Source organism: Macrosteles quadrilineatus, unplaced genomic scaffold (genome assembly GCF_028750875.1).
Source record: "Macrosteles quadrilineatus isolate MER2022 unplaced genomic scaffold, UCM_ALF_1.0 Scaffold_9__3_contigs__length_116548681, whole genome shotgun sequence".
Lineage (NCBI taxonomy): Eukaryota > Metazoa > Arthropoda > Insecta > Hemiptera > Cicadellidae > Macrosteles > Macrosteles quadrilineatus.
The window spans coordinates 9,234,268-9,261,005 of NW_026542602.1; the positions used below are offsets into that span (position 1 = coordinate 9,234,268).

The window sequence follows — 26,738 nt, forward strand, 5'->3', positions numbered from 1 at the left end:
CATAAAGAATTGTATACAGTAATTTGCAATATGTTGCCTTTCGATCGGGTTGATTAACAGGTTAACGGATTCGAAAGAAGTCAGTACCTATTTAACAGAAGCAGAATCTAACCAGTTCTTTCCAGTTTTGACTGGGCTTGTATACTAATCTTGATATGTTTTGATTACTTTTCCATCCGGATTATATTCCAGATCCCGAAGCGTAGTAAAGACTGGTTTTAGCCAAAATATTCTCTCAAATAACATACTACTAAAAATGGTATTCAAACACAGTCTTGTGTATACTCACATGGCGCCGACGTAGAGAGCATCTCTCTTCTCATCCAGATAGAGTGTGCGGTAGTACATCTTGCCACACGTAAACTCGCGTACATGGTCTGGAACAGGAGAAAATAAACTGTTAGACACATCTAATCAGCAATACAAAATTACTCAATATGGGCTACTTCTTTGAGTCCCATCTGTAGTGGAGGGAAATCTTATGTTAGGGTTTTGTAAGGGAACGGGAGGAAGATCCAAAAAGTGTATAAAACAATAAGCATCCAATGCTGTACGATGAGCATTGTTTTAAAGCACTACGATTAGTCAGTATCGATGTATTCGATATGAATTAAACTCTAGTATCTTTGGTATGTGGCTTAGTAGTGAACACCATTGGCGTATTTTATCACTGGAAAACGCGGCTATATCCTAAAACCCGAGATTTTGTAGACAGTATTTTAATTTGGCCGTAGAAGCTAACATCTAGATATAAAATTTAAACTACATTCTTTACAAGGGATTAAGTAATCGATGGTTTCACCTAAATTTAAGTACATCAGAATAACGATAAAATAATTGAGTTAACTTCAAATAGCCTCAAAGGTGGATTGCTACAAGGCATCCAACTTAGGCAAGTATTTTCGCCAACTCAACGCCATCTCCGGAACACCAAGATTACACAGTATACTTTGTACCCTGGCACACTCCCTTGGTTTACGTCAGAATAAATTAACTTCAAATCTATAAGCTTACAATTGTAAACCCACCCGTACATTCCTACAGCCCGTGCCCGATGCGTGTTTACGTTGCCGTGCGGTTAACAACACAACGTAGCCGGCGCCACTACGTCTATAACATTTTCATATCATTAACTACCGTTTCCGAAATACCAGCCGGCAATTAACCTACCCCTGCAATAAACGTTTATATCGGTATTGTTTTTACAGTCAGGCAGTTATCGAGCACGAGTTACAACGTGCGTGCGCAAAGGTCAACAATGTCAAGTGATTTTGTAACTAACGGAAACAATTAACGTTTCATTGTGGTTACGTGATTTTTACAAAAGTGCATGTTGGGGTTTCATGGATTTTTTAAGGTATTATGTGTTATTTTTAGGATTTTTTTGTGGGTTTAGGTCAGTGTTTTGTGGAAAATTAGTAGGATAAAGGTAAATGCTACGCTCTAAGGAGTGTGATTTACATTTCGCACATGAGTTCAACAAAGTTAATTATTTTTTAATTAACGAGAATACAATAAAGTTTAACAGTGTTAATGTGCTTTTTAAACAAGTTAAGTTTGGGTTTGCAGTATATTTTGTGGGGTTAGTTTATGTGCGGCTTATTAGTAATATGCATATTGTAGAGGTAGCGAACTTGGGAGTGTTATTTAAAGACGCCATATACGATACTGTAAACAGAAGGGGCTTCTATGTTTACTATTAACTTTTAACTAGTTATACCAAAACGATAATGTTTGAAATACAAGCATCAAACCATTTTATGATACAACTAAAATATTCATTTGGCAAGGGTTTTCACTTTTGTAATGTTCAAAGTTCGACTGTATTCGTTTCAAACCTACTGTTGGTTTCATTTCAACCATCATTGAGTAAAATTACACTAATTGATTACACCTAACCCTATTAATAATTTTTTTCATTTAATTTCTGAGAACATCTTCAATGACTGATAAGTAAACTAATTTTTAGGTATAATACAAATTGGATGGTATGGTATCGTGTTTCTTAACTTTCATATATATCTTTGGGTTTGTCTACGGTGTTTTTACAGATTTTGCAAGATTTTGTTGTGTTTAATTTAACAGTTAGTTGTGAAAGTATCAATCAAAAACCCAATAACACTTGGTTCCTTTTGTAACACAATACATTTTTTATATGTATAGTAAAATCATAAAGAGTAATTAAATGACGAAATAAACACAAAAGAACGTCGGTGCAACATTTTTGACAGCGAAAATCTTACTCACGGTTAGCGTTAACCAAATTGTCTCAATACCTCAAATTTTCTAAAACTACTTTTACTGTACTACCAAACCAATCATACATTTCAACCATCTAAACAAAACCATACGTACAACTTATATCTAAGATTAACCTCAAATAAACCAACTGGAACATTTATCTTTATCACACGCATACACGATAAGGCGGACAATAGGGAAATCAGGTGTAAATCTTTGGTCACGTGAGGCGATAAATAACCTTAAAAGACCAGGGAAGAAACGTGTTATCAGCCAGAGGGGAGGTGACGAGAGATAACGGACGACCTTGAGTAGTTAGGGGGTGGAAGGGTGCGGGGGGGAGGCTGTGATTTGTACGTAGGGGAGAGTTTACGATGCCAATTTTTCTTACTCGACCCTACATGACAAACATACCACGATGTCGAGACTTCATAGCGACCTGTAGCCTTATTGTTATGTATAGGGGAGACAGGAGAAATATGATGGGACAGGTTCAAAAATACATTGAGAGATTTACAAGATAAAATAAATGTTGGCGGTACGAACCTCAGGTGGAATATTATAGATGTATTTGCTATCTAATTCAGTGTAACCTCCTAGGGCTCCAAGTTTATATGTGTCAAAAGGTTTTGAAACCGTCCTCAAGGATCCTACTGGAATTTATCACTTCTCGTCTTGAATACAAACTTTACCTTATTATATGACGATGACAATGTCCACTGCCATCTTAAAATATCATCCCGGTCCAACTATAATGATTAGATGGCCCAAAATAAAAAAAACCGTAATTCAAAGCACACTTCACAAAAATGCAAGTTTGGTATAAAAAATAATGTAAGTTTTGATAATTTAAATCAAATACTATTGCGTACACTGAGGGAAAAACTCAAAACATTCCAAGCAATAAAAACCAACAATGCAACAAATATCTACTACAAACTAACCGCTGCAACAGGGAAATCTTAACAGGTATCACATTGGGTTACCATCAAACAAATACACAATGTTCTATTCACAAAGACGTTTCCCGTACCTACGTATAAACAGAAACGGAAAGTAAAAGTAGATTCCGTAGAGGGATCGAACAAGACCACAACGCAATCATGAAGTTTGTCTGTCGTGAGCAGAGAACAAACGGACGTGTACTGTGTCGCCTTTGACACAGACTAGGTAGAAGTTCATTAAAAACCCTCCTCGCAGCAGACGAGAAATAACGTCAATTCTGAGGTGTAGCTTTGTATTCCCTTTAACTGTAATTCGGGGGTTGGACCGGAACTTTGGGATTGATAACTAGAGCGAGGAAACTAAATTTATAATTTGAGTTTATAAATTACTATTATCGAATGTCAGTGCAACCTCAATGAGAAGACCCTCGAAAAAGTGGCATTTGATAACAAAAGTGCCATTTTAAATACCCTTGATTACAAGTTATTGCAAACCTCAACAAGTGAGTCAACCTTGATAACAAGTCTTATTTGGTCATCCCCATGATGGACTTATTATCGAGTTTCTACTATATAACAATTTCATAATTGTCGCATTGTTTTCGGGTATCCGAATGGTTGCAATACATATCTGTGAACTATGTGTGGTATTGTTTTTTTCAATTTTGGAGGTTGCTGGTACGATTCTAAGCGAAGACAATTCTCGACCTTAGGTGCGATTTGTTAGAAAAAAATATAAATAATGTTTGTTCGGATATAATAATGTTTCTGTCCAAAAATGTTTGTCATATATTGACAAGACGAGAGTCTAAACCGTTCCTCTAAGAAGGTTCCAACGGTGTCAAACACAAAAAAAAAAAAAAAACACTTTCCTTTTTGGCTGTGAATCCAGATGTCAAGGCAGTTTACTAGTACTCGAGTGTTATAATTTAAATGGTAATACGAATTGGAAACAAAATAGTAAATGTCGAAACACCCTGTACATCAACCGGGTATAATCACATCTTAAAGGTTTTCAGGTGATCCTCAATGGCGAAAAATCTTGAAAGGGACTATGTCTACTGAATTATGGCAGTCAATCAGTACTAATTTCGGTATAGCGTCACGTTTTCCTTTCGCAGAAGAGATTCTCATCGGTTCCTGACCAGGAAACTGAGACGCTAGTCTAATTTCGGTACAATACTACCGAATTTACATACGAGTAAGAGTATTCTGTTCTCATGGTGCAAACTTAATGTAACAAAAATATAAAATTAACACTAAGCCAGACTGTTTTGTAACATGAAAGAATTTCAAGGGGAGCGCAAAGCAGTGTTATCTGTAAAGTCTTAGCCAGACATTGTGTCAAACACGGCATAATTAAAGGGTTGATCAGCTGAGCCTCAATTTGGGTCTTAACGAGACATCAAAGACAACCACCCGAGTTGGATAAAACTGGGGATGTGTCGCACATTTAATTGGAATGTTCTGATACGAGTGCACTGAAACCGTTATACCTCCCTACAACGCGATTACCGTGAGCTGACTATGGAAATGAGGATTAGCGGAGTTATAGCTTACAGTACCTAGTATAACAGTGAAATATAAACCATTTGTGAAACAAAAGATGCTAACCGATTGGTAGTTTAACATTATCTAGCATTGTTATGCGATAAGTTTGATAGCTAGGCAAAACAATGTTCTTGACTTACATGACGTTAACCAGCGGATACTATTTTGAGTAAAGCTAATCCAAAGCGAGAGTGTGATGGATAATTTCCTTGCATAAGCCAATTAAATCGATGTTTCAGGCTTGATAATGTATTCAGCAATATTCCGATTGTACTTTAAGTAAAACTTATATAGGTGATGTAATGCTCTTTCCTCGCAAAACCCAATTCAGAATTAATTTTAGGCTTCAACAACGTCCGCAAAAACAAACAGATTTCCCCAAAGCTATTTTACAGAGTACTTTAAAATCTTCCTCATAAAAGTGTTAAAAAGGGGTATAAAAATGTTCATACATGCAGTGGTTGTAATAGTTTAAAAAACAAATTCTTAATCACTTGCATATTGCATTAACAATTTTGAAGGTTTTTTTACACTGATAACAACCTAAAATTAAATTATTAGCTGCTAACATAGTACAGCGTAATCATTGGTTTAACACAACAAAGAAACTAACAATGTCAAAATCAATAACTTTATATTAACCTCAAGTTTACACACTAACCAATATACACACTAAAACACAAAATGAATAAATGATATTAGCGACAAGCTACAAACGCTAATTGAAAACTAGAGCTAGTGCTTTATTGGGAACAAAACTTTATTTTAATTACATGCAAATTACAAATTATTGCGGCTATATTAATTGAAACTATTGCAAACGCGATGATGGAATTGTAAATTACTTTTAGGGTAGTGGTGTTTTATAATTAATTTGTTTGAAGTGCATAACAAGTTAATGATAATGGTGCATCAGGCAACTTTTGAAGGGCCGGGATAAATTACTGTATTACTATTAGTAGCTTCAGAATATATTCTATTACATTAGGTAGAAATAAAACTTAATATTCACTAGAATTGTATTCTCTGCACTTTTGGAATTTTAAAATTACTGTAAATTACAAGTTAGACTAAATACCATTGATTAAATGCGTATTTTCAAATAAAAACTGTATCTGACGAGAATTTAGAATTTACAAAAAAAATTAAGTTTATAGGATTATTTAGAATATAGACTATAAATATACGGCAATTAATCCGTCGCAATAATTGTTCATACAAAGTAGTTCTTAAATTACTTTAAATTAACTTAATGTGAACATGCATTTATTATTATGGGAATTTACAATTTAAACATGCTCCTCCTTGTAAATAAAATTAGGCTTGAAATGTACAAAACTGGGGCTCGCTTCTTCGAGGAAATCCTGATAGTGTTGTTTTGGCTAACAATTAAAATTCTGCAATAAAACAAGCACTTTTGCCAATAATATTATGAACCAAATTGTAAAATACGTTGTATTCGAATGCAAAACAAAATAGCTCACTACAGTAAGTTGTTTTATGCAATAGTTTACTGAAAAGGATATTTAATAGTAAATATAAAAAAACGAAATTTGTTTAATGAAAAATCATAACGAGTTTTACGGGGAGAAATATTATACTTCATAACGTATTCTCACTATAATTAAACGAGAACATGATAACCAACTTCACGTCTGCCGTTCTCTATTAATTAATCAACAAAAATGCAGGGAAAAACATCTATGCAGTTTTCCCGTGACATTTTAAACTTATTACATACTTCATTAAACATTGCTAAACGTGATGAGAAAATGGAATGGTATATTTAAAGTCGAATCACATTACGGTTTCCCAAAATGTGACATCATAACTAATTAAAAACCAAGAATTATAAACATTATTTTGAAACATAATAATATGTATCACATTATTTAAGTGGCAAGTATGTGCCATCAATGTATAGCCTTTGACTATTAATACATGTTAAAGTTGTAGCCAGGTTTTTAATAAAATTTGTCTTAGTTGATGTGAGCCACCTACAGATTGCGCTGATCTAAATTACTGATTTCTGCCGATTACTCGATGGTTTTTACCAAGTCAAACTGATGGAATGACTTATTATGATCTATAGCAACTGTTGTGACCCAGCAACTATGTCAGTAACAAAAAATAAGGTACAAAATAGAGTTTTAGACACTAGCGCAATCTGTGACTGGCTCACACAACTACATTCTTTTTTTGTGAAAAATTGGCAACAGCTGATCCATATAGATGGGATGTCTTCTTCTGTATCCAATAGTCAATGGTATAGCCTAAAAATCCTCATAAATCTTTTTTATATTTTCCGTAAAATGTTTAGAAAGTAGTTCGAAAAAGAATTTTAATTAAATAAAACTAAAATGTAATTTCTATGATAGTTTTCATCAACTACTGCCTTGCTTTATAAAGAGCATATCATTTGTGAATAATTATAATGCTATGTTTTATAATTGTCGATCAAAAATATTACAAATTCGTTACACAAAAAGAGTGTACAAAGAAAATAAAGTAACCTTTCCAAAACCTGATAAGTTTTTTATAGGACATTTTATAAAGTTTTAAAAAATAATCTTCCCCGAACCTATTAAATTCCAAATCGGGAAATTTCCATTACATAAATCAACCCCGATATACTGATAAATCAAAGTGGAGTTTTAAATAGGGGGTGGCGACAGGGGGGTTTAAATAGAGGGGGGAGGGGTCGCGTGCCGTCAGTGATAAGGGAGAGGCGCCAACCGGAAGTGGGAAGTATGTCTTATCAGACCGGAAGTGCATCGCGGCAACTGAATATTAGTGTCTTTAACGATAACGATGACTTGTGAGGTATTGGGGGAGTTGTCGCCTCATCCGTGGGGAAACTTACCGTTGAAGTCCCAAAGTATGCTAGGGTGGTTTTTATCGTGTGTAATGTGTAAAAGAGCCTAGTGTCTCATTAGCCTTCAAAGCTTTTGTATAATTGGGTGTAAAAATTCTTCAGGATTTCAATAATGGGTTTAGATACCTAAATTAATATTTGGTGATACTATTTTTGGTCGACGAGAACAAATTTCAACAATTTGGCCATTTAATAATTAAGGATGAATGGCTGGCAAATGGCGGGTTATGGAAGCGTCAGTAATTGGTGTTGTTACTAGGCCAAATGTTCGTAACTTTTTTCTTCTTTTTACCTTTGGTGTGTTTTTTATGACGATTTGCGAAACCCAAGATACAGAGTGGGTTAAGGATGTATTCAAGAGACTGGACCTTTAGATTCTAAAAAGTTGGTCTCCATTAGAAACAAAGGATTACTCGACAGTATTCCACCTAGTTCTAGTATTCACCAAAGTTCAAATCACCCCAATCTACAATGATAGCTGTGTGATCATACCGCGACCTATCGTTAGGGGTCCGCCCTGCTGTAGGAAAGTATCTAGACTTATTTCACTAGTAGAGATTCCTACACTAAAGACCAAACCGTAAATGTATTGTTGTCTTCTACCAATCATAGCAAAGGTATAAGCTGACTATACGTCCTTTAAAGGCTCAGAACAAAATGTTGTAACAAAAAATTAGTTGTTTCAGTGCAACCAAGACAAGGGAATTTGAAAAAAAGATAAAATATGTCTTTATATACCGGTACCTTATTAGTAATAACAGTTTCCACTAAAGACTAATTAAAACCAACCAATAACTACGTTTCACAAAAACACAGATACAAAAATATGATTTTAAAAGAAAAAGGTAAGTAGAGAAAATGGCCCTCAAAGTTATTATTTGCCGCCTTCACGGTAATTTTGCGATAAGAGAGCTTAATCAAAAGAGGCTTAATCATCAGGCCGGCAATGATAACGTCAAAGCCAAAGTTGCCGCTTCAAAGACATCCGAGGCTATTCTGGCGTGATAAAACCTTTAGCCAACTCAGGATCCAGATTGCAGCCACTCTTTGCAAGGGGAATCGACCGTGCCTTTCGATTTCATATTGAACTTACAAACAGTCTGAACAAGACTGGAAAATCAAACAACCTTTGGAAAAATCGACCAGTCGCTTCCGAATTCATGTTTAACTTCAATTTACAAACAGTCTGAACAGTGGTAAAATCAAACAAGCTATTGAATAATCAACCTATCGCTTTTCATATTTGAACTTACATTTTTCAAGCAGTCGTAAAAAAAACATAAAAATAAGTAAGCCTTAAAGCAGACCGTATCGCTTTCTTTATCTATAGTTTACAAACGGTCGAAATAACACAGGTTTATATATTGAACTTCTGTTTACAAACAAACTGAACAAGTTTTGAGAAAATCAACAATATTTTAAAAATCGACTCATCGCTTTCAGTTTTATATTTACCTTAATATTACTTAATTTATTAAAAAAAAAACTCAACCGCTTACATACAAAGTGATTCAAACAATCTAAGTCCAAGATTCATATCTTATTTTCTATCTTAAACTCGCAAAATAACGTATTAATTAACCTATTAACTTATTCATATGAACATAGGTATTTGAAATGGCGTTCAAGGGACTCCTATTTTGCTAAGGATATAATGATAGAGTAAGAACTATAGATAGATACCAAAGATAGTAAAGCATTATTGCATTGATCCAGCGTGTACCTATACCATAGTAAAACAGCTCAAAACATTGATGCAAAATGTGTAATATTCTAAAAGAAATATCACAATGACATAATTAACATTTCCATAGAATGATATAAGTTTTTTACCATTCGAGAATTTCATTAACTATGTTCATCCAGCGGTGGTGGTTTATTTACTTTCCTTTGATATAATATTCCCCCACTCATTATAAAACCACAAATTTTACGTTCGAATGAAACTGAAAAGAGCGATGGTGACACAACACAACTGAGCCATCGCTAACTTATTGCTCTACTGAGCTCGTGGTTTTTTGTTTTTACCTATTTTTCTTTTAATATTATGTTTCCTATGAATTTAAATACATGAATAATTAAATCACTCGAGTTTAATTTACTTGAGTTATCTTCTTCATAATCATTCCAAACGCAAACTATTATTTCACCCTATAAAGCAGATTTTCATGTTTCAGTTCTCTTACGGTTTCGGTAATGATTAATTATATGAGCAATTCTGTATAACAGCCAAGAAAAATGCATTTTAAACTTTGTGGCTTTAACAAAGTTACTTGACATAGATCTTTTTGGAAAATATTTCTTGTAATGGATGAAAAACTGTATTATCCACCTTGGTCTTTAAACACTTTGGTAGCTTAAAAACATCCATTAAAACTTTTCGATTGTAAACATTAAATATCGGTGCTGAAACATTTTCTAGGTATCCAGTATGCAAGATCATTCGATAAGTACAATAAAATAGTAATTTTAAAGGAATATGTATCTACAAAACTTTTTCAAAGGTATCCTCAACTATTCTCCACAAACTCGAAAGGTACAATGCAATAGTAATTTTAAAGAAGTAAACGGTGTCTGCAAAACTCGTTGAGAAGTATCTTAACTTTAATTGCACGTCTTCGCAGTGATTTAAGTGTCATTAAATTGCCGAGTTGAAAGTTGGTTACTGCTAGTGGAACTTAATCTGCCACTTAGCAGCCGCCGCCATTTACCACTTCATCTCTTAGCAAATTAAAATGTCTGCTTAAAACAGCCCATTAATATTAACACGGCCAATTTCCGCCACCACTCAACGTGAAATGTACACTCCTTAGTGAACATAGAAATTGTTACAACCATTTTAGCGTAGTGTAAGTTTTTCCAAGCAAAGTTTATGACCACGAATAGAGAAAGTGGTTTTATAATGACTATGTTCATCGTGTACTGATACCTATGTTAATTGAATTGATTGATTGATTAGATCTCACAGCCTAAAACTAAATTGCACGATACACATGGCAAGATGAATTGGTATAATAGGGACTTAGCACAGCTGAAGAACTCGATCATGCTGGTCCATGAGCAGTCCATGAGTCAGCCTGAGTTACTATCCTTGGTAAGAAGTCTTCGCAGGGATTATCGCCATGATATTTAAATTGCAAAAGTTGCTGAAAATGCTGCTTTCATCACAAGCTCGTCCAATCCACGTAAAGGCAGCACTTCGATTAACCACAGCAGACCTCGACCTACATTGAACGTGGAGATGGAGTGCTCAGCTAATGATTTTAATGTATTTTTCATCCAAATTGTCAACGATATTGTTGGGAAAATACCTTATATCCCTTTTGTAGATATGCTATCTTGTTCCCAGAAACTATAAAACCATGATAATATATGTCCCAAGTAGACGTAAATGCATACTCTACACTCATCACTTCTTTCATTTCTGAGTCAAAAACTGTCTGTGTGGTCTATAGTGAATTCTCTGTAGCCAATCATGTGGTTTTCAAGAACAGCTGACTAGCGAGGTCCTACACAATGACTTCATCGTGAATGCGATTTTCCGCTCTCCGCGGCCGTCCGTGAAGGTCCTATACAGTGTGTCTGTCGAAGAATGTGATGGAGCTGCTAGCCCACATTGATCTTCTATTCGAAATCAAGTTTTTGCATTTCATACTCAAATTATTATTTCCCGATGACTACATTTAAACACTGTTTTAAGAAGGCTATGTACTATTGGCAATGTGATAATTAATACAAATTGTCAGGTATTTTCTTGACTTGAAGTCACCATCATTTTTGCTAGAATCACAATATATAAGACCTCACTTGTAAGAATGGAAACGATCTAAGAAGACCCGAGTCTAGAGAAAGGGTAGGCTTAAATCAACTAAGACCCTATACAAATTCAGTTCGAGGTAGGAATAAATTAAAAATTTGAGATTGCCATCACACAGCACACAATAGCGCGAAAATCTACTAGGAACAATCTCACGCGTTGCCTGGCAGTTTTTTTTTGCCAATATCATGTAGACTTACATGAAATACGGTATTGTATTTTCTGAACAGTGAGATCACAGTTAGTTCATGGTTGGCATCCAACCTCGTGGCATTTTTGTCTAAAAACGCACACACTCACGCACGGTTTTTACTCAAGTTTCGTAATTTCACCAATCCAAGAATGGCGGCCGAGGAGCGAAAGCGGCGAGCGGAATTCCGGGTCTTCTTCCACAGAAAGGAGTGTAGAATCGCTAGCTAATGCCAGGGTGCTGCATAATAGAGACATTATCCTGACTCCTGACAGCTTGTTACAAACCGGTCCGCCTTGGAGGGCGGGGGCAGTGCTCTTTGGCGGGAGTCGGCGGTCGGCCGGTGCTCTTTTGGAGGGAAGCGCCGAGGTGGACTTGCATTACCACTACCAGAGATATTGGTGTAAACATTACTGATATTGGTGTATTGCAATAACTGGATACCACTCTTGTATATCGCTGTCAAAGATTATTTTTTGTTACTTCTCTTGTTCACGGTTAAGTTCGAGTTGTACCTTCACCGTATACTGTGACCTGTGATCTGTCTGAGTTTTCTTGGCCAATATTACTAATATGAGGTAAAAGAAAAAATATTCAACATTATCTTCATTATTTTGTGAACAATCTAAAAAAGTACTTGCAATTTCAGAGGTTATTACAGAGATTTTCCATCACGGCTGTAAAAATAACAGTTTTTATAAAATTTGAGATCTTGAATCTGATCTCATCTTCGGGTAAGAGAGAAATTAAAAATTAACAATACTACACCACAAGCCCAGCCAAAACTACCCCAAATAGGAGCTTAAGTTTCCGATACCGGAACGTCATGAGAACATTGTTTTGCATAGCATTAAAGATGGAAAACGTCCGTAATGATTCCTTAAAACAGTAACAATCACAAAAAAACGGACAAAAATAACACTTTATATTTTTACAGAAAAATTCTTATAACCGAACTATGCGATATAATAATTTAAACAATTTAAAGGATACAATTAATAAGGATAACATCAAACTCAGGAAACTGTGAAGGTCACAATAACATACAGATCATAAAATTTCAATAACACAGTGAAGAATACAAAACAATGGAAAAAAGTACGAGGCGATTTGATGTCGAAACGCTGAAGCACGATTTCAATTATTTCCCCCACATCGGACGGGGAATCCACAGTTCAACATGGAACGATGTCCGTGATCACGTACGTAACATCTGCTGAATTTGTAGATGATACTAAACCGAGAAAAAGTGGACGAACACCGCAATAATAAAAACAATATGGGTCGAAAGTAGATATAATATAGCAATATGACCCCACTTTCGGCGTTTTTGGACCTAGGACTTTTGAATTTTTTTGGTGAAACAACACCCCAAATAGGTATAATATGATGGTTTTACCCCATTTTTGGCGTTTTAGAGGCTATATGGGGGCATTTTTTTTGTTAAAAAATGTTATTAATACTGAAAAAACAAGCTTGGAAATGAAGAGCTTTTTTTGACCACTTTTTTAAAAACCCGGCTCTCGGCACGTGAACTCGGACGCGCTCCCGACCCATAGGCATACTTCTGATCCCCAGCGATGACAAACTAAAAGTCTTATGAAAAAATGTTTGAAACAAAAATTGAGGAACATCTAATCATCTATACTTCTTCCACTGAAAGTTTTTCTCTGACTGAAAAATAAAAAAAATCCTCGCTTACTTACTTTTTCATGTTTGCTTTGAGTAACCTTTTTATATTTTCCTTAATTAATAATTATACAGTGGCACAAATTAAATTATATTTATATCGTATTAAACAGTAGTTTATGTAGAATTTTAATATATAAATTTCATGCTATAAATATTTTTTTAGAAGCTAGACAAACATGTAAGTGATAGGAGGCGCATCACTTTGAACACCGTCACGCCCCCGACAGTGCCGTGAGCTGGTAATACCTAGAGTTTGAAACTATTGCTATTGTTGAAATTATATTATAACACATTTACATACAAAAGAAACTGGTAAATGGTTTTAAATTGTTTAACTTTTTATGCTGTATTATAATGTTGAAGGCTATTTTGGTTGCTGGAATTTTAGCTGTTTTGTTGTATATCAAGCCTTTTTTTTAGATATAATTATTTTTAAACAATAAATCAGAACTTTATTTACTAATGCTGATATTATATTACAATGCATTGGCATACAAATGAAAATGGTTTGATTTATTTGTACTCATATAAAATAATATAATTCTTTTGAGTTATAGGGACCTCTGGTGATTAAATCATAAATTTAGAACATTTAATAATGGTCTTTTAAAATAATGGAATTAAGTATAGACTTATAAAATGTTCATGATAACTGTTTAATTTATTTGTACTCATTTAAAATAATGTTAAAATAGTATTTGATTTTTATGTTGTATTATTGTTTTTTGTTGTTTAAAAGTTGGAACTAACATAGTGTACCTAAATTTAACCATTTGTCGTATCTCAAGCAGTTTTTGAGAAATAAGCGTTTTAAAACGATAAAGTCACACCAGTAATGCATGGAGTTTGTAACCATTACCAACACTGATATTATGTTATAATACATTGTCATACAAATGGAACCATTTAATTTATTTACCAAATGGTACTTATATAAATTTTAGATTTTTAAATTTTTACCCTGTATTATTGTTTTATATCAAAAGTTGAAATCAATGTAGTGTGCCTAAATGTTTATTTACTGTATCTTAAGCCAATAGATAGAATAGGATAAAGAGGTGTTTTTGGTGTTTTACCTATGAGAATAACATGGGGAGATTTTAAGGCACTTTTTAAAAAATCGTGCTTATTTATACATTTCTATATAAATGTCCAACTCCAAAAATATTTTCAATCCCTATTAATGTCTGTATCATGTGAGATTTGTACCAGTTGGTTTGAAATATTTATAAATATAATGTGTTGCTGGAATCACCTTAAATGGCAAGAAACACATAGTCTTGGGATGTCTGGTAAAATATTGGATTTTTTCTAGTTTGGATTAAATATTTGTGAAAAATTGAAAAAATATGTTTTTTACTCAACTATTTTAGCGTCTTGAAACATGTATTACCGAGAAATCAGGCAAATATTTCGTGCCGAAATTATATTTTACCTTACGTGAGAACTTGGAATCATTATTTAAACTCAGTCCTGCTCCACAGTATAATTGCAGGCTTGCTTCTCGTCCCAAGTGGTGAATTGTGTACAGTTTATGTGTGGTGCAAAGACTGGGTTTTCTTTTTAGTTGTGACCAGCTTATTCCTAAAATTAGTAAGGCATGCTAGATGGTATCCACTTTGCCTCTGAACATAAGTAAATTGTAATCTTCAGTTTAGGACTGAAAGTTAATGTCGGATGCGATGCCTCTTTGATCAGAAGTTTGGGTTGTGATTAGCTCAACCCCTATCACCAATATCAGCATAGATCCATTGAACTATTATGTGTTATTGTACTTTGTGCTGATTAATATGTGTTTGGCACAACACACAATCCCAGTTGGTAGTTTAGGTGGTCAAAGTAGAAGTAGGGAGCATTGACTTTCTACAATCATGATGAGATATCCAGCCAGAGCCTCAGACTGCAATAAAAAAATATATGAAAATGCAAACTCTAAAGGCCCCGACCGTGTTTTATACTTCTAGGCTGGAACAACCTTCACTTGGAATATCGTATATAAATTCTTTGTATACATAAGACTCTTGTAGTGAATGTACTCTTCGATGAAAAGACAAAATAAAGATGAAAACTACTTTATGCAAAGAAGAGAAAGTAATTGTGAAGGGTAGCTATAAACAATTGTATTTTAGTGAGCAATGAAAGTTGCTATAATTATTGGGATTGTTTTGGGTAAGTTTATAGATATGCATTGTGTTTACAGGAATTAATCATAGTGGGGATGTCATTTACATCGAGACATATCGATTTAGTTAAAGTGATAAAACGAAGACCATGATAGTGGTGGATAAAGATTTTATTTGTTGAGCAATCGATATGAAAAGGAGTTTCTTGTTAAACAATAACCTGGAAAACCAATACAACATAATGCATTGTCATCCCTCATTGGTATTGTACCTTACAAGCTCTGTTGTTCTTTACTCATTTTCAAAAACATATAAATTATAAAATAAGCCATTTTGTTGTTTATTTTACTTTTATGTATTGTAAGTTTATATATTGAAATAAATGGTTAAATAAATGTAAGTTGAAAAATGAGCCTTATTTTGTCACTAGTTTATTTACATTGATTTGAATCACATTTTTGAACTAACAGATGATTAAATTATTAATTGCATAGCATTTGAAACATAGAGATACAACATTTACATTATTAACTGGAAACTATAGATCTATATTATTGTATGAACATAATTTCTGTATTTCATATACGTAAAAACAATGAGACCATGCTAAATTACCAAATTCAGTAACAAAGGAAGTTGATATTGTGCTATATACCTGAGGGTGTAAATATAGAGGTGGGTATTTTTCATAGAGACCTAATGATGAATCAGAATGTGAAAGTTCTGTGGTAGAAATATCAAGTAAGCAAGAGTGATCATCAGAGGTAACATGGTCATCAAGGAATTCATAGAGAGGGGTCAGTCAGGTTGAACTAGTAAATTGCAATGATTCATCCAATATAGGAACAATAGATACAAATAACCAGAACCAATCACTGAATATTGTAGTTAGTTTTCCTATCTTACTGTTAAAATATGAAACTCATTTTAATATGAGTTGGTGAGTTCATGCCCGGTAATATGAATGTAATAATGGTTCTAAATGTATTTATCTTATTTTATGGTAGATTTCACTGTGTGTGTTTACTCTATGGTAAAATTCTTTGAGATCATTTAATATTTAACACACTTAGATTAGTGAATAAATCATCAAAGTGTGATATAAATATGCTAGGTGAAATGTATTAAAACTTGCTTCCAGTTTATCTATTAAAGGATTGTCAAACGTCTCGGTTTTGCTAACTATGACCTGGTGTCCTGAAAAGGGCTCTTAAGATCATAAGATGACAATACATAAAGTTTGGACTATTGACTGTGATGTGAATTTATGCATTCTTTGTCATACAAATTTTACACTATAGTATTTTTACAAGTTCTGACTGTGACTGTGATGTGAATTTGTGTGTATTTTATCACATAAATTTCACACTATTTTCACTCATTTCACACCACTATTATGATGTGTTGTGCCTGCATGAGTGTGTTGAGCCATGAATATCATAGACCACCAAGCTATAAGGACGTATGCTAGAACTGATCTAACCTCTGCCAAACCCTGAATACGAGCCTGAAGGCACAAAACTTCGGACCAAGGATCAATTGTAAATAGGCAAACCTGCATGATAGGATATAGAACACTGAAAAATGCAAATGTTAGAAACTTTAGTCTTTTACTTATTTACCCTTATCTTCCTCTGTTTTGGAGGAAACTGCCTTACAACCAACATTATGAAGATTGCATTAATACTCATGATCTTGGTCATTATAAAATTGATTAAACATAAATCTGTATTTGCCATTATTCATAGACCTTTCCTTGTCTATTATGAAAAAGCCATCCAACACTGGTGGTAAAGACTTTTATATTGATGAAATGAAAAGTCATTATTAATATGAGTGTTAAATATAATGTTTAAAATTTATATTGCCTTGTTTGGATACTATTAGAAAATGTACGTTATCGTGTAAATGTTTGTGTACTTTCTAAGTAAAAGCAGTTAATATTTTTATGTTGACCCATTGAGAGAAATTGTATACTATTTGTACTATAAAAGGTCTATTTATGCATATCAGTCCAGTAAAAGTTCTGTTACAATCCAGTCATAGGTCAGTCTCAATTGCATCCATAGTTTCTCAGTCAACCTGTCAGTCATTTGGTTACAGTCTGTTTTCTAACTCTTCATTAACCGATGTTATATAACATTTTTTATTGGAAACACAATATTCTATAAAATTTTCATTGGCCAGTTTTTGTTGATTGTTATAAACAGTACTTGATATACAAACACATACGTTGTCATCAGTCAGGCGTCCAAACAATTAAAAATATCGTTGAGAAGAAATCGGTTGTTGTATTTAACAACATAAAGGTCGATTCACAAACGGTATGTAATAGTTTAATCACGTCACAGTGTATACAGCAACTGACTGTGACTGTGATGTGAATTTGATTAGTTGTGTGAAATGTGTGAAAATAGTGTGACATTTTGAAATTGCTTCCAGTTTATACGTTGTCATCAAGCAGGCGTTTGAAAAATCCAAAAATATCGTTGAGAAGAAACCAGCTGTTGTATTTGACGACATAAAAATCAATTCACACATAACACGTCCCAGTTCAATCACATCAGTTACGACACAGTGTATACAACAACTGACTGTGACTGTGATTTGAATTTGTGTGTACTTCGTCACAAAAAGTTTACATAAACTTCACACATATTTCACACATTTCACTCAACTATCATAATAGTTGAGTGAAATGTGTGAAATATGTGTGAAATTTGTGTAAACTTTTTGTGACGAAGTACACACAAATTCAAATCACAGTCACAGTCAGTTGTTGTATACACTGTGTCGTAACTGATGTGATTGAACTGGGACGTGTTATGTGTGAATTGATTTTTATGTCGTCAAATACAACAGCTGGTTTCTTCTCAACGATATTTTTGGATTTTTCAAACGCCTGCTTGATGACAACGTATAAACTGGAAGCAATTTCAAAATGTCACACTATTTTCACACATTTCACACAACTAATCAAATTCACATCACAGTCACAGTCAGTTGCTGTATACACTGTGACGTGATTAAACTATTACATACCGTTTGTGAATCGACCTTTATGTTGTTAAATACAACAACCGATTTCTTCTCAACGATATTTTTAATTGTTTGGACGCCTGACTGATGACAACGTATGTGTTTGTATATCAAGTACTGTTTATAACAATCAACAAAAACTGGCCAATGAAAATTTTATAGAATATTGTGTTTCCAATAAAAAATGTTATATAACATCGGTTAATGAAGAGTTAGAAAACAGACTGTAACCAAATGACTGACAGGTTGACTGAGAAACTATGGATGCAATTGAGACTGACCTATGACTGGATTGTAACAGAACTTTTACTGGACTGATATGCATAAATAGACCTTTTATAGTACAAATAGTATACAATTTCTCTCAATGGGTCAACATAAAAATATTAACTGCTTTTACTTAGAAAGTACACAAACATTTACACGATAACGTACATTTTCTAATAGTATCCAAACAAGGCAATATAAATTTTAAACATTATATTTAACACTCATATTAATAATGACTTTTCATTTCATCAATATAAAAGTCTTTACCACCAGTGTTGGATGGCTTTTTCATAATAGACAAGGAAAGGTCTATGAATAATGGCAAATACAGATTTATGTTTAATCAATTTTATAATGACCAAGATCATGAGTATTAATGCAATCTTCATAATGTTGGTTGTAAGGCAGTTTCCTCCAAAACAGAGGAAGATAAGGGTAAATAAGTAAAAGACTAAAGTTTCTAACATTTGCATTTTTCAGTGTTCTATATCCTATCATGCAGGTTTGCCTATTTACAATTGATCCTTGGTCCGAAGTTTTGTGCCTTCAGGCTCGTATTCAGGGTTTGGCAGAGGTTAGATCAGTTCTAGCATACGTCCTTATAGCTTGGTGGTCTATGATATTCATGGCTCAACACACTCATGCAGGCACAACACATCATAATAGTGGTGTGAAATGAGTGAAAATAGTGTGAAATTTATGTGATAAAATACACACAAATTCACATCACAGTCACAGTCAGAACTTGTAAAAATACTATAGTGTAAAATTTGTATGACAAAGAATGCATAAATTCACATCACAGTCAATAGTCCAAACTTTATGTATTGTCATCTTATGATCTTAAGAGCCCTTTTCAGGACACCAGGTCATAGTTAGCAAAACCGAGACGTTTGACAATCCTTTAATAGATAAACTGGAAGCAAGTTTTAATACATTTCACCTAGCATATTTATATCACACTTTGATGATTTATTCACTAATCTAAGTGTGTTAAATATTAAATGATCTCAAAGAATTTTACCATAGAGTAAACACACACAGTGAAATCTACCATAAAATAAGATAAATACATTTAGAACCATTATTACATTCATATTACCGGGCATGAACTCACCAACTCATATTAAAATGAGTTTCATATTTTAACAGTAAGATAGGAAAACTAACTACAATATTCAGTGATTGGTTCTGGTTATTTGTATCTATTGTTCCTATATTGGATGAATCATTGCAATTTACTAGTTCAACCTGACTGACCCCTCTCTATGAATTCCTTGATGACCATGTTACCTCTGATGATCACTCTTGCTTACTTGATATTTCTACCACAGAACTTTCACATTCTGATTCATCATTAGGTCTCTATGAAAAATACCCACCTCTATATTTACACCCTCAGGTATATAGCACAATATCAACTTCCTTTGTTACTGAATTTGGTAATTTAGCATGGTCTCATTGTTTTTACGTATATGAAATACAGAAATTATGTTCATACAATAATATAGATCTATAGTTTCCAGTTAATAATGTAAATGTTGTATCTCTATGTTTCAAATGCTATGCAATTAATAATTTAATCATCTGTTAGTTCAAAAATGTGATTCAAATCAATGTAAATAAACTAGTGACAAAATAAGGCTCATTTTTCAACTTACATTTATTTAACCATTTATTTCAATATATAAACTTACAATACATAAAAGTAAAATAAACAACAAAATGGCTTATTTTATAATTTATATGTTTTTGAAAATGAGTAAAGAACAACAGAGCTTGTAAGGTACAATACCAATGAGGGATGACAATGCATTATGTTGTATTGGTTTTCCAGGTTATTGTTTAACAAGAAACTCCTTTTCATATCGATTGCTCAACAAATAAAATCTTTATCCACCACTATCATGGTCTTCGTTTTATCACTTTAACTAAATCGATATGTCTCGATGTAAATGACATCCCCACTATGATTAATTCCTGTAAACACAATGCATATCTATAAACTTACCCAAAACAATCCCAATAATTATAGCAACTTTCATTGCTCACTAAAATACAATTGTTTATAGCTACCCTTCACAATTACTTTCTCTTCTTTGCATAAAGTAGTTTTCATCTTTATTTTGTCTTTTCATCGAAGAGTACATTCACTACAAGAGTCTTATGTATACAAAGAATTTATATACGATATTCCAAGTGAAGGTTGTTCCAGCCTAGAAGTATAAAACACGGTCGGGGCCTTTAGAGTTTGCATTTTCATATATTTTTTTATTGCAGTCTGAGGCTCTGGCTGGATATCTCATCATGATTGTAGAAAGTCAATGCTCCCTACTTCTACTTTGACCACCTAAACTACCAACTGGGATTGTGTGTTGTGCCAAACACATATTAATCAGCACAAAGTACAATAACACATAATAGTTCAATGGATCTATGCTGATATTGGTGATAGGGGTTGAGCTAATCACAACCCAAACTTCTGATCAAAGAGGCATCGCATCCGACATTAACTTTCAGTCCTAAACTGAAGATTACAATTTACTTATGTTCAGAGGCAAAGTGGATACCATCTAGCATGCCTTACTAATTTTAGGAATAAGCTGGTCACAACTAAAAAGAAAACCCAGTCTTTGCACCACACATAAACTGTACACAATTCACCACTTGGGACGAGAAGCAAGCCTGCAATTATACTGTGGAGCAGGACTGAGTTTAAATAATGATTCCAAGTTCTCACGTAAGGTAAAATATAATTTCGGCACGAAATATTTGCCTGATTTCTCGGTAATACATGTTTCAAGACGCTAAAATAGTTGAGTAAAAAACATATTTTTTCAATTTTTCACAAATATTTAATCCAAACTAGAAAAAATCCAATATTTTACCAGACATCCCAAGACTATGTGTTTCTTGCCATTTAAGGTGATTCCAGCAACACATTATATTTATAAATATTTCAAACCAACTGGTACAAATCTCACATGATACAGACATTAATAGGGATTGAAAATATTTTTGGAGTTGGACATTTATATAGAAATGTATAAATAAGCACGATTTTTTAAAAAGTGCCTTAAAATCTCCCCATGTTATTCTCATAGGTAAAACACCAAAAACACCTCTTTATCCTATTCTATCTATTGGCTTAAGATACAGTAAATAAACATTTAGGCACACTACATTGATTTCAACTTTTGATATAAAACAATAATACAGGGTAAAAATTTAAAAATCTAAAATTTATATAAGTACCATTTGGTAAATAAATTAAATGGTTCCATTTGTATGACAATGTATTATAACATAATATCAGTGTTGGTAATGGTTACAAACTCCATGCATTACTGGTGTGACTTTATCGTTTTAAAACGCTTATTTCTCAAAAACTGCTTGAGATACGACAAATGGTTAAATTTAGGTACACTATGTTAGTTCCAACTTTTAAACAACAAAAAACAATAATACAACATAAAAATCAAATACTATTTTAACATTATTTTAAATGAGTACAAATAAATTAAACAGTTATCATGAACATTTTATAAGTCTATACTTAATTCCATTATTTTAAAAGACCATTATTAAATGTTCTAAATTTATGATTTAATCACCAGAGGTCCCTATAACTCAAAAGAATTATATTATTTTATATGAGTACAAATAAATCAAACCATTTTCATTTGTATGCCAATGCATTGTAATATAATATCAGCATTAGTAAATAAAGTTCTGATTTATTGTTTAAAAATAATTATATCTAAAAAAAAGGCTTGATATACAACAAAACAGCTAAAATTCCAGCAACCAAAATAGCCTTCAACATTATAATACAGCATAAAAAGTTAAACAATTTAAAACCATTTACCAGTTTCTTTTGTATGTAAATGTGTTATAATATAATTTCAACAATAGCAATAGTTTCAAACTCTAGGTATTACCAGCTCACGGCACTGTCGGGGGCGTGACGGTGTTCAAAGTGATGCGCCTCCTATCACTTACATGTTTGTCTAGCTTCTAAAAAAATATTTATAGCATGAAATTTATATATTAAAATTCTACATAAACTACTGTTTAATACGATATAAATATAATTTAATTTGTGCCACTGTATAATTATTAATTAAGGAAAATATAAAAAGGTTACTCAAAGCAAACATGAAAAAGTAAGTAAGCGAGGATTTTTTTTATTTTTCAGTCAGAGAAAAACTTTCAGTGGAAGAAGTATAGATGATTAGATGTTCCTCAATTTTTGTTTCAAACATTTTTTCATAAGACTTTTAGTTTGTCATCGCTGGGGATCAGAAGTATGCCTATGGGTCGGGAGCGCGTCCGAGTTCACGTGCCGAGAGCCGGGTTTTTAAAAAAGTGGTCAAAAAAAGCTCTTCATTTCCAAGCTTGTTTTTTCAGTATTAATAACATTTTTTAACAAAAAAATGCCCCCATATAGCCTCTAAAACGCCAAAAATGGGGTAAAACCATCATATTATACCTATTTGGGGTGTTGTTTCACCAAAAAAATTCAAAAGTCCTAGGTCCAAAAACGCCGAAAGTGGGGTCATATTGCTATATTATATCTACTGTCGAATGAGTGGGGTATTAAGTTTCAGCTATTCTTAGGTTATTAGTAATAGACTACAGAATTTTCGGCTCAAGTAGTCTATAATATTACTGGACGGTGGTATTACTGTATTTTAAACTTGAGGCGCTTTTAACGAAGGCCGTCACTTGTAGATTTATGAGTGTTTTAAGAAGACAAATTGCAGTCTCCATCATCATTTTCGAAAGATTAGTCAAGAAGTACTTAAGTTGGTGCTAGGTCTTAAGAGGGATAAAATGTCAGAGATAATTAATTTATGTCTTCAAAAACTGTATCTAAAAACTACTTTAACACTTATTGTTGCATAAAATAAACAATAATTCAACCACTACGCACTCGATATAAGAACCATTCTTTTTTTCAAATTTGTAATTTCTTATTGTACATTTTATGGGTCTTATTTGATGAATTCCTAGAAACATTCTTGCCTGAAATTCAAAAAGCATCGAAGTTTAAATGGATAATTTGGATTTCGTCCTGCTATATATTTTCCAGTGTTACTGAATGAATGAACATTTTAGGTTTAAGTAAAGCGGTCGAATCACAAACATGTAAAATATGTCCGCCGAAACCAAGTTCGAGACGCGGAAGGACCAGCAAAACACAAATAACTATTGAGTGAAAACGAGACACAGCTATCTTTAGCTATTTTTAGCATGGTTAAGTATACTTATTAATATCTCTATCATGGCCAAGTATACTCATACCTCTATCATGACAAAGTCAGTACGGTTAAGTATACTGTACTTCTCAGGCACGGACCAGCATACGACTAAAATAACCCGCTGAGTCACAACATTGAAAATGAGCATTAAGTATCCTTTTCAAAATACACAATTTAAAACTCATTTCAAATCCCACTCCAGTGAAATAAGCAATCTGAACTCCGTGGCTCTAGGATACGCTGGAGGGCTCGTCGAGTATGAGGCTATTAACGGAGACTTATCCGTGTAAATAAGTGACAAGCCGGCCAGCACTGTGGGTATTCAGAGGGTAGGGGGGTGGAAGGGGGTAATTTTAATGAACTCTTGGCACCAGCAACAACCGAGGTTTTGTGTCACTTAATGACGAAGAGATGGTCGTCGATGTGATCCCGCTGATACCACAAGTGTGGGATAAGGATCACATTGTGTGAATGTGATTTCGATTGAGGGATTTTCAGTTATGATTTGGGAACATTTTGGTTACCCGTGGGAAAAATTGTGTAGTTCTAATGTGTTTATGCATTGATGTGTATCCTATATAACACCATGCATCCTGTTTACAATTATAGGAGGGAGGGTTACTTAGGAGGGGTTTTATCAAATAAATTATCATGTTAAAATGCGGTGTAAAAAGTATTTATTTCGTATTCAAGTAAAGAACCGCGTTGATACATCAGTAGTGTTTACAATTAGTAGTTTTCTCTGGAATGCTTTGAAGTAACGAATATTAGAAGGTTTAATGTTGAATGCAAACTCTACAACCTCATGTATTATACTGGTAAGTTTAGTTTACCTGGCGAGAGTAACTTTGAGATTCTATCATCACACTAAACAGTGGTGATCAAATGCCATAAGGATCGTACTGTTTAATGTGTGAATGGGTCTCCAAAATGAGGATTTTGATCCCGGGTTGAAGATTCTTGCCAACTTGTGAATTAAAGTTGTTGAGTGAATATTTTGACAGGTTAATACTCAACGGTTTATGTAATAACAATTTTACAATCATTGAGAGTTCTCTAAAATCTGATGTAATGGTGTTATAACTTTAAAAGTGAGTGTGACTTCTGATGAATTTTATGAAAAGCGATTATATCACTAGACAACGGTGAAACGTATTTATTTTGCATTTATGTGCAATAAAAGTAGGAATGTTATAGTCTGAATAGGTTCCCGATTGAGGGATTTCCGCCCTGTATTAGGGATATATTGCTAAATAAATGTAGTATAAACCGTCGAGAGATTGTGTGGACATATTGTGTTTAGACAGTTTGTTAAATGAAAACCCTAATATGCATAGCTGAGAACGTTTACCAAGTATATTACATTCCAAAACCAATCTACACATCAAAAATTTAAACTCAAAATATTCTATCACTTTACGAACAGACACACAAAAAATCGTAATTTAACTTTAAATTACGAGGAGCAGGATAAGAATCTAAACATCAAAAGTTTACGGTCCAACAAAACATTATTTAAAATGTCACAATATTTGACAAAGGCAAGGTTAATATAACAAGTTTCAATTTCAAATTACCCTCTCACCCTCTAGTCGCTCAAGCAGTACATCAGTCCACCCCTACCAGTTCAATCTGTTATTCGGATCCCCCGATGTCAGAAAATATATATTCTATTAACTGGTGGCACTGGAAACATTCGTTGTGTCGTTCGCCCCCCAATTTCCCGCTGATAAGAGACACCCTCCTTTATCAGGCGTCTCTGACATTCATCTCTCACTTAATAACTTTCAAGTTAGAGCGACCCCACTTTTCAAAATAGGGGAAATTTACGAGTCGTAGGTAACAGTGTTCGCGTTTAATAATGTTTTGTAATAAAGTTTCATTTATGAGGGCGCGGCTGGTCTGCTGGTTTGTTCGCAGGTCTTCTGTCTTTAGAGGACCAGGCTCAAATCTCGCTATTCACCAAAATGACTTTAGCAATGGGATCATGTAGTCCGGTGATTGGACTACTTATTTATTCCGAAATATTTAAAAACCAAAGGGTTAAGGTTTCCAGGTGAAGAGAACCGTCTATGTATTGAAGTTTTTTCTTAAATAAAAACCAAAGATAATTGGTTTAATAGTAGTTTAGGCCCACGGAACGATTGCGTGGAGACTATTTACGCGAGTTGCGTAAAATAAATTTTCAACAGCATAAATCTCTCTTAGAGGAGGCCAAGTACATACGTATTTGATCATTAAATCCTGATAAAAACTGTTTGTGGTTTTACATTCAACAAAGAAAATATGACGAAAGACAACAGAAGAAAAATAACTTTCTCCTTTCTCCTCAGAAGTGTACTGCATTTTCAAAAGGGCGTCTTTGAAGGGTGGTGTTTGTAAACGAAAATGAAGGAGACATTTTCGTGGAATAAACATTTAAGGAGCTGTTTTCTAACTGAAAGGTTTTACGAGCAGATTAGTTGCTTTGGAATTGGACTGGAGCGAATCAAGCGTTCTTCTGTTTGCTCTGATTAAAGGAGTTGGAAATTCTCCTGAAGGCTGATAGGATCCTGTCTGGGTCTTACTGAAAAAATAAGCTGCAGTCGATGATACAGGGGAAAAATAAGTAGTTGGGAAAACTATATTAATAACAATTTTACAATTTTTTATTTTATTACGATGTTATTTTAATTTAAATTCAACATTTTAATGAAAATGAATAAATTTAGTCAAATTAAGCGTTATTTTTA

General features: G+C 33.5%; 1 protein-coding gene across 1 annotated transcript in view; it reads right to left on the reverse strand.

Annotated features, from left to right (window-relative positions):
- Positions 1–26,738, reverse strand: part of LOC129004145 (semaphorin-2A-like) — a 334,913-nt gene that overhangs the window by 25,568 nt on the left and 282,607 nt on the right. Inside the window, exon 2 of the mRNA XM_054432584.1 lies at positions 290–377. Coding sequence (XP_054288559.1) covers positions 290–377 — 88 coding nt within the window. The remainder of the gene's footprint in view (positions 1–289; positions 378–26,738) is intronic.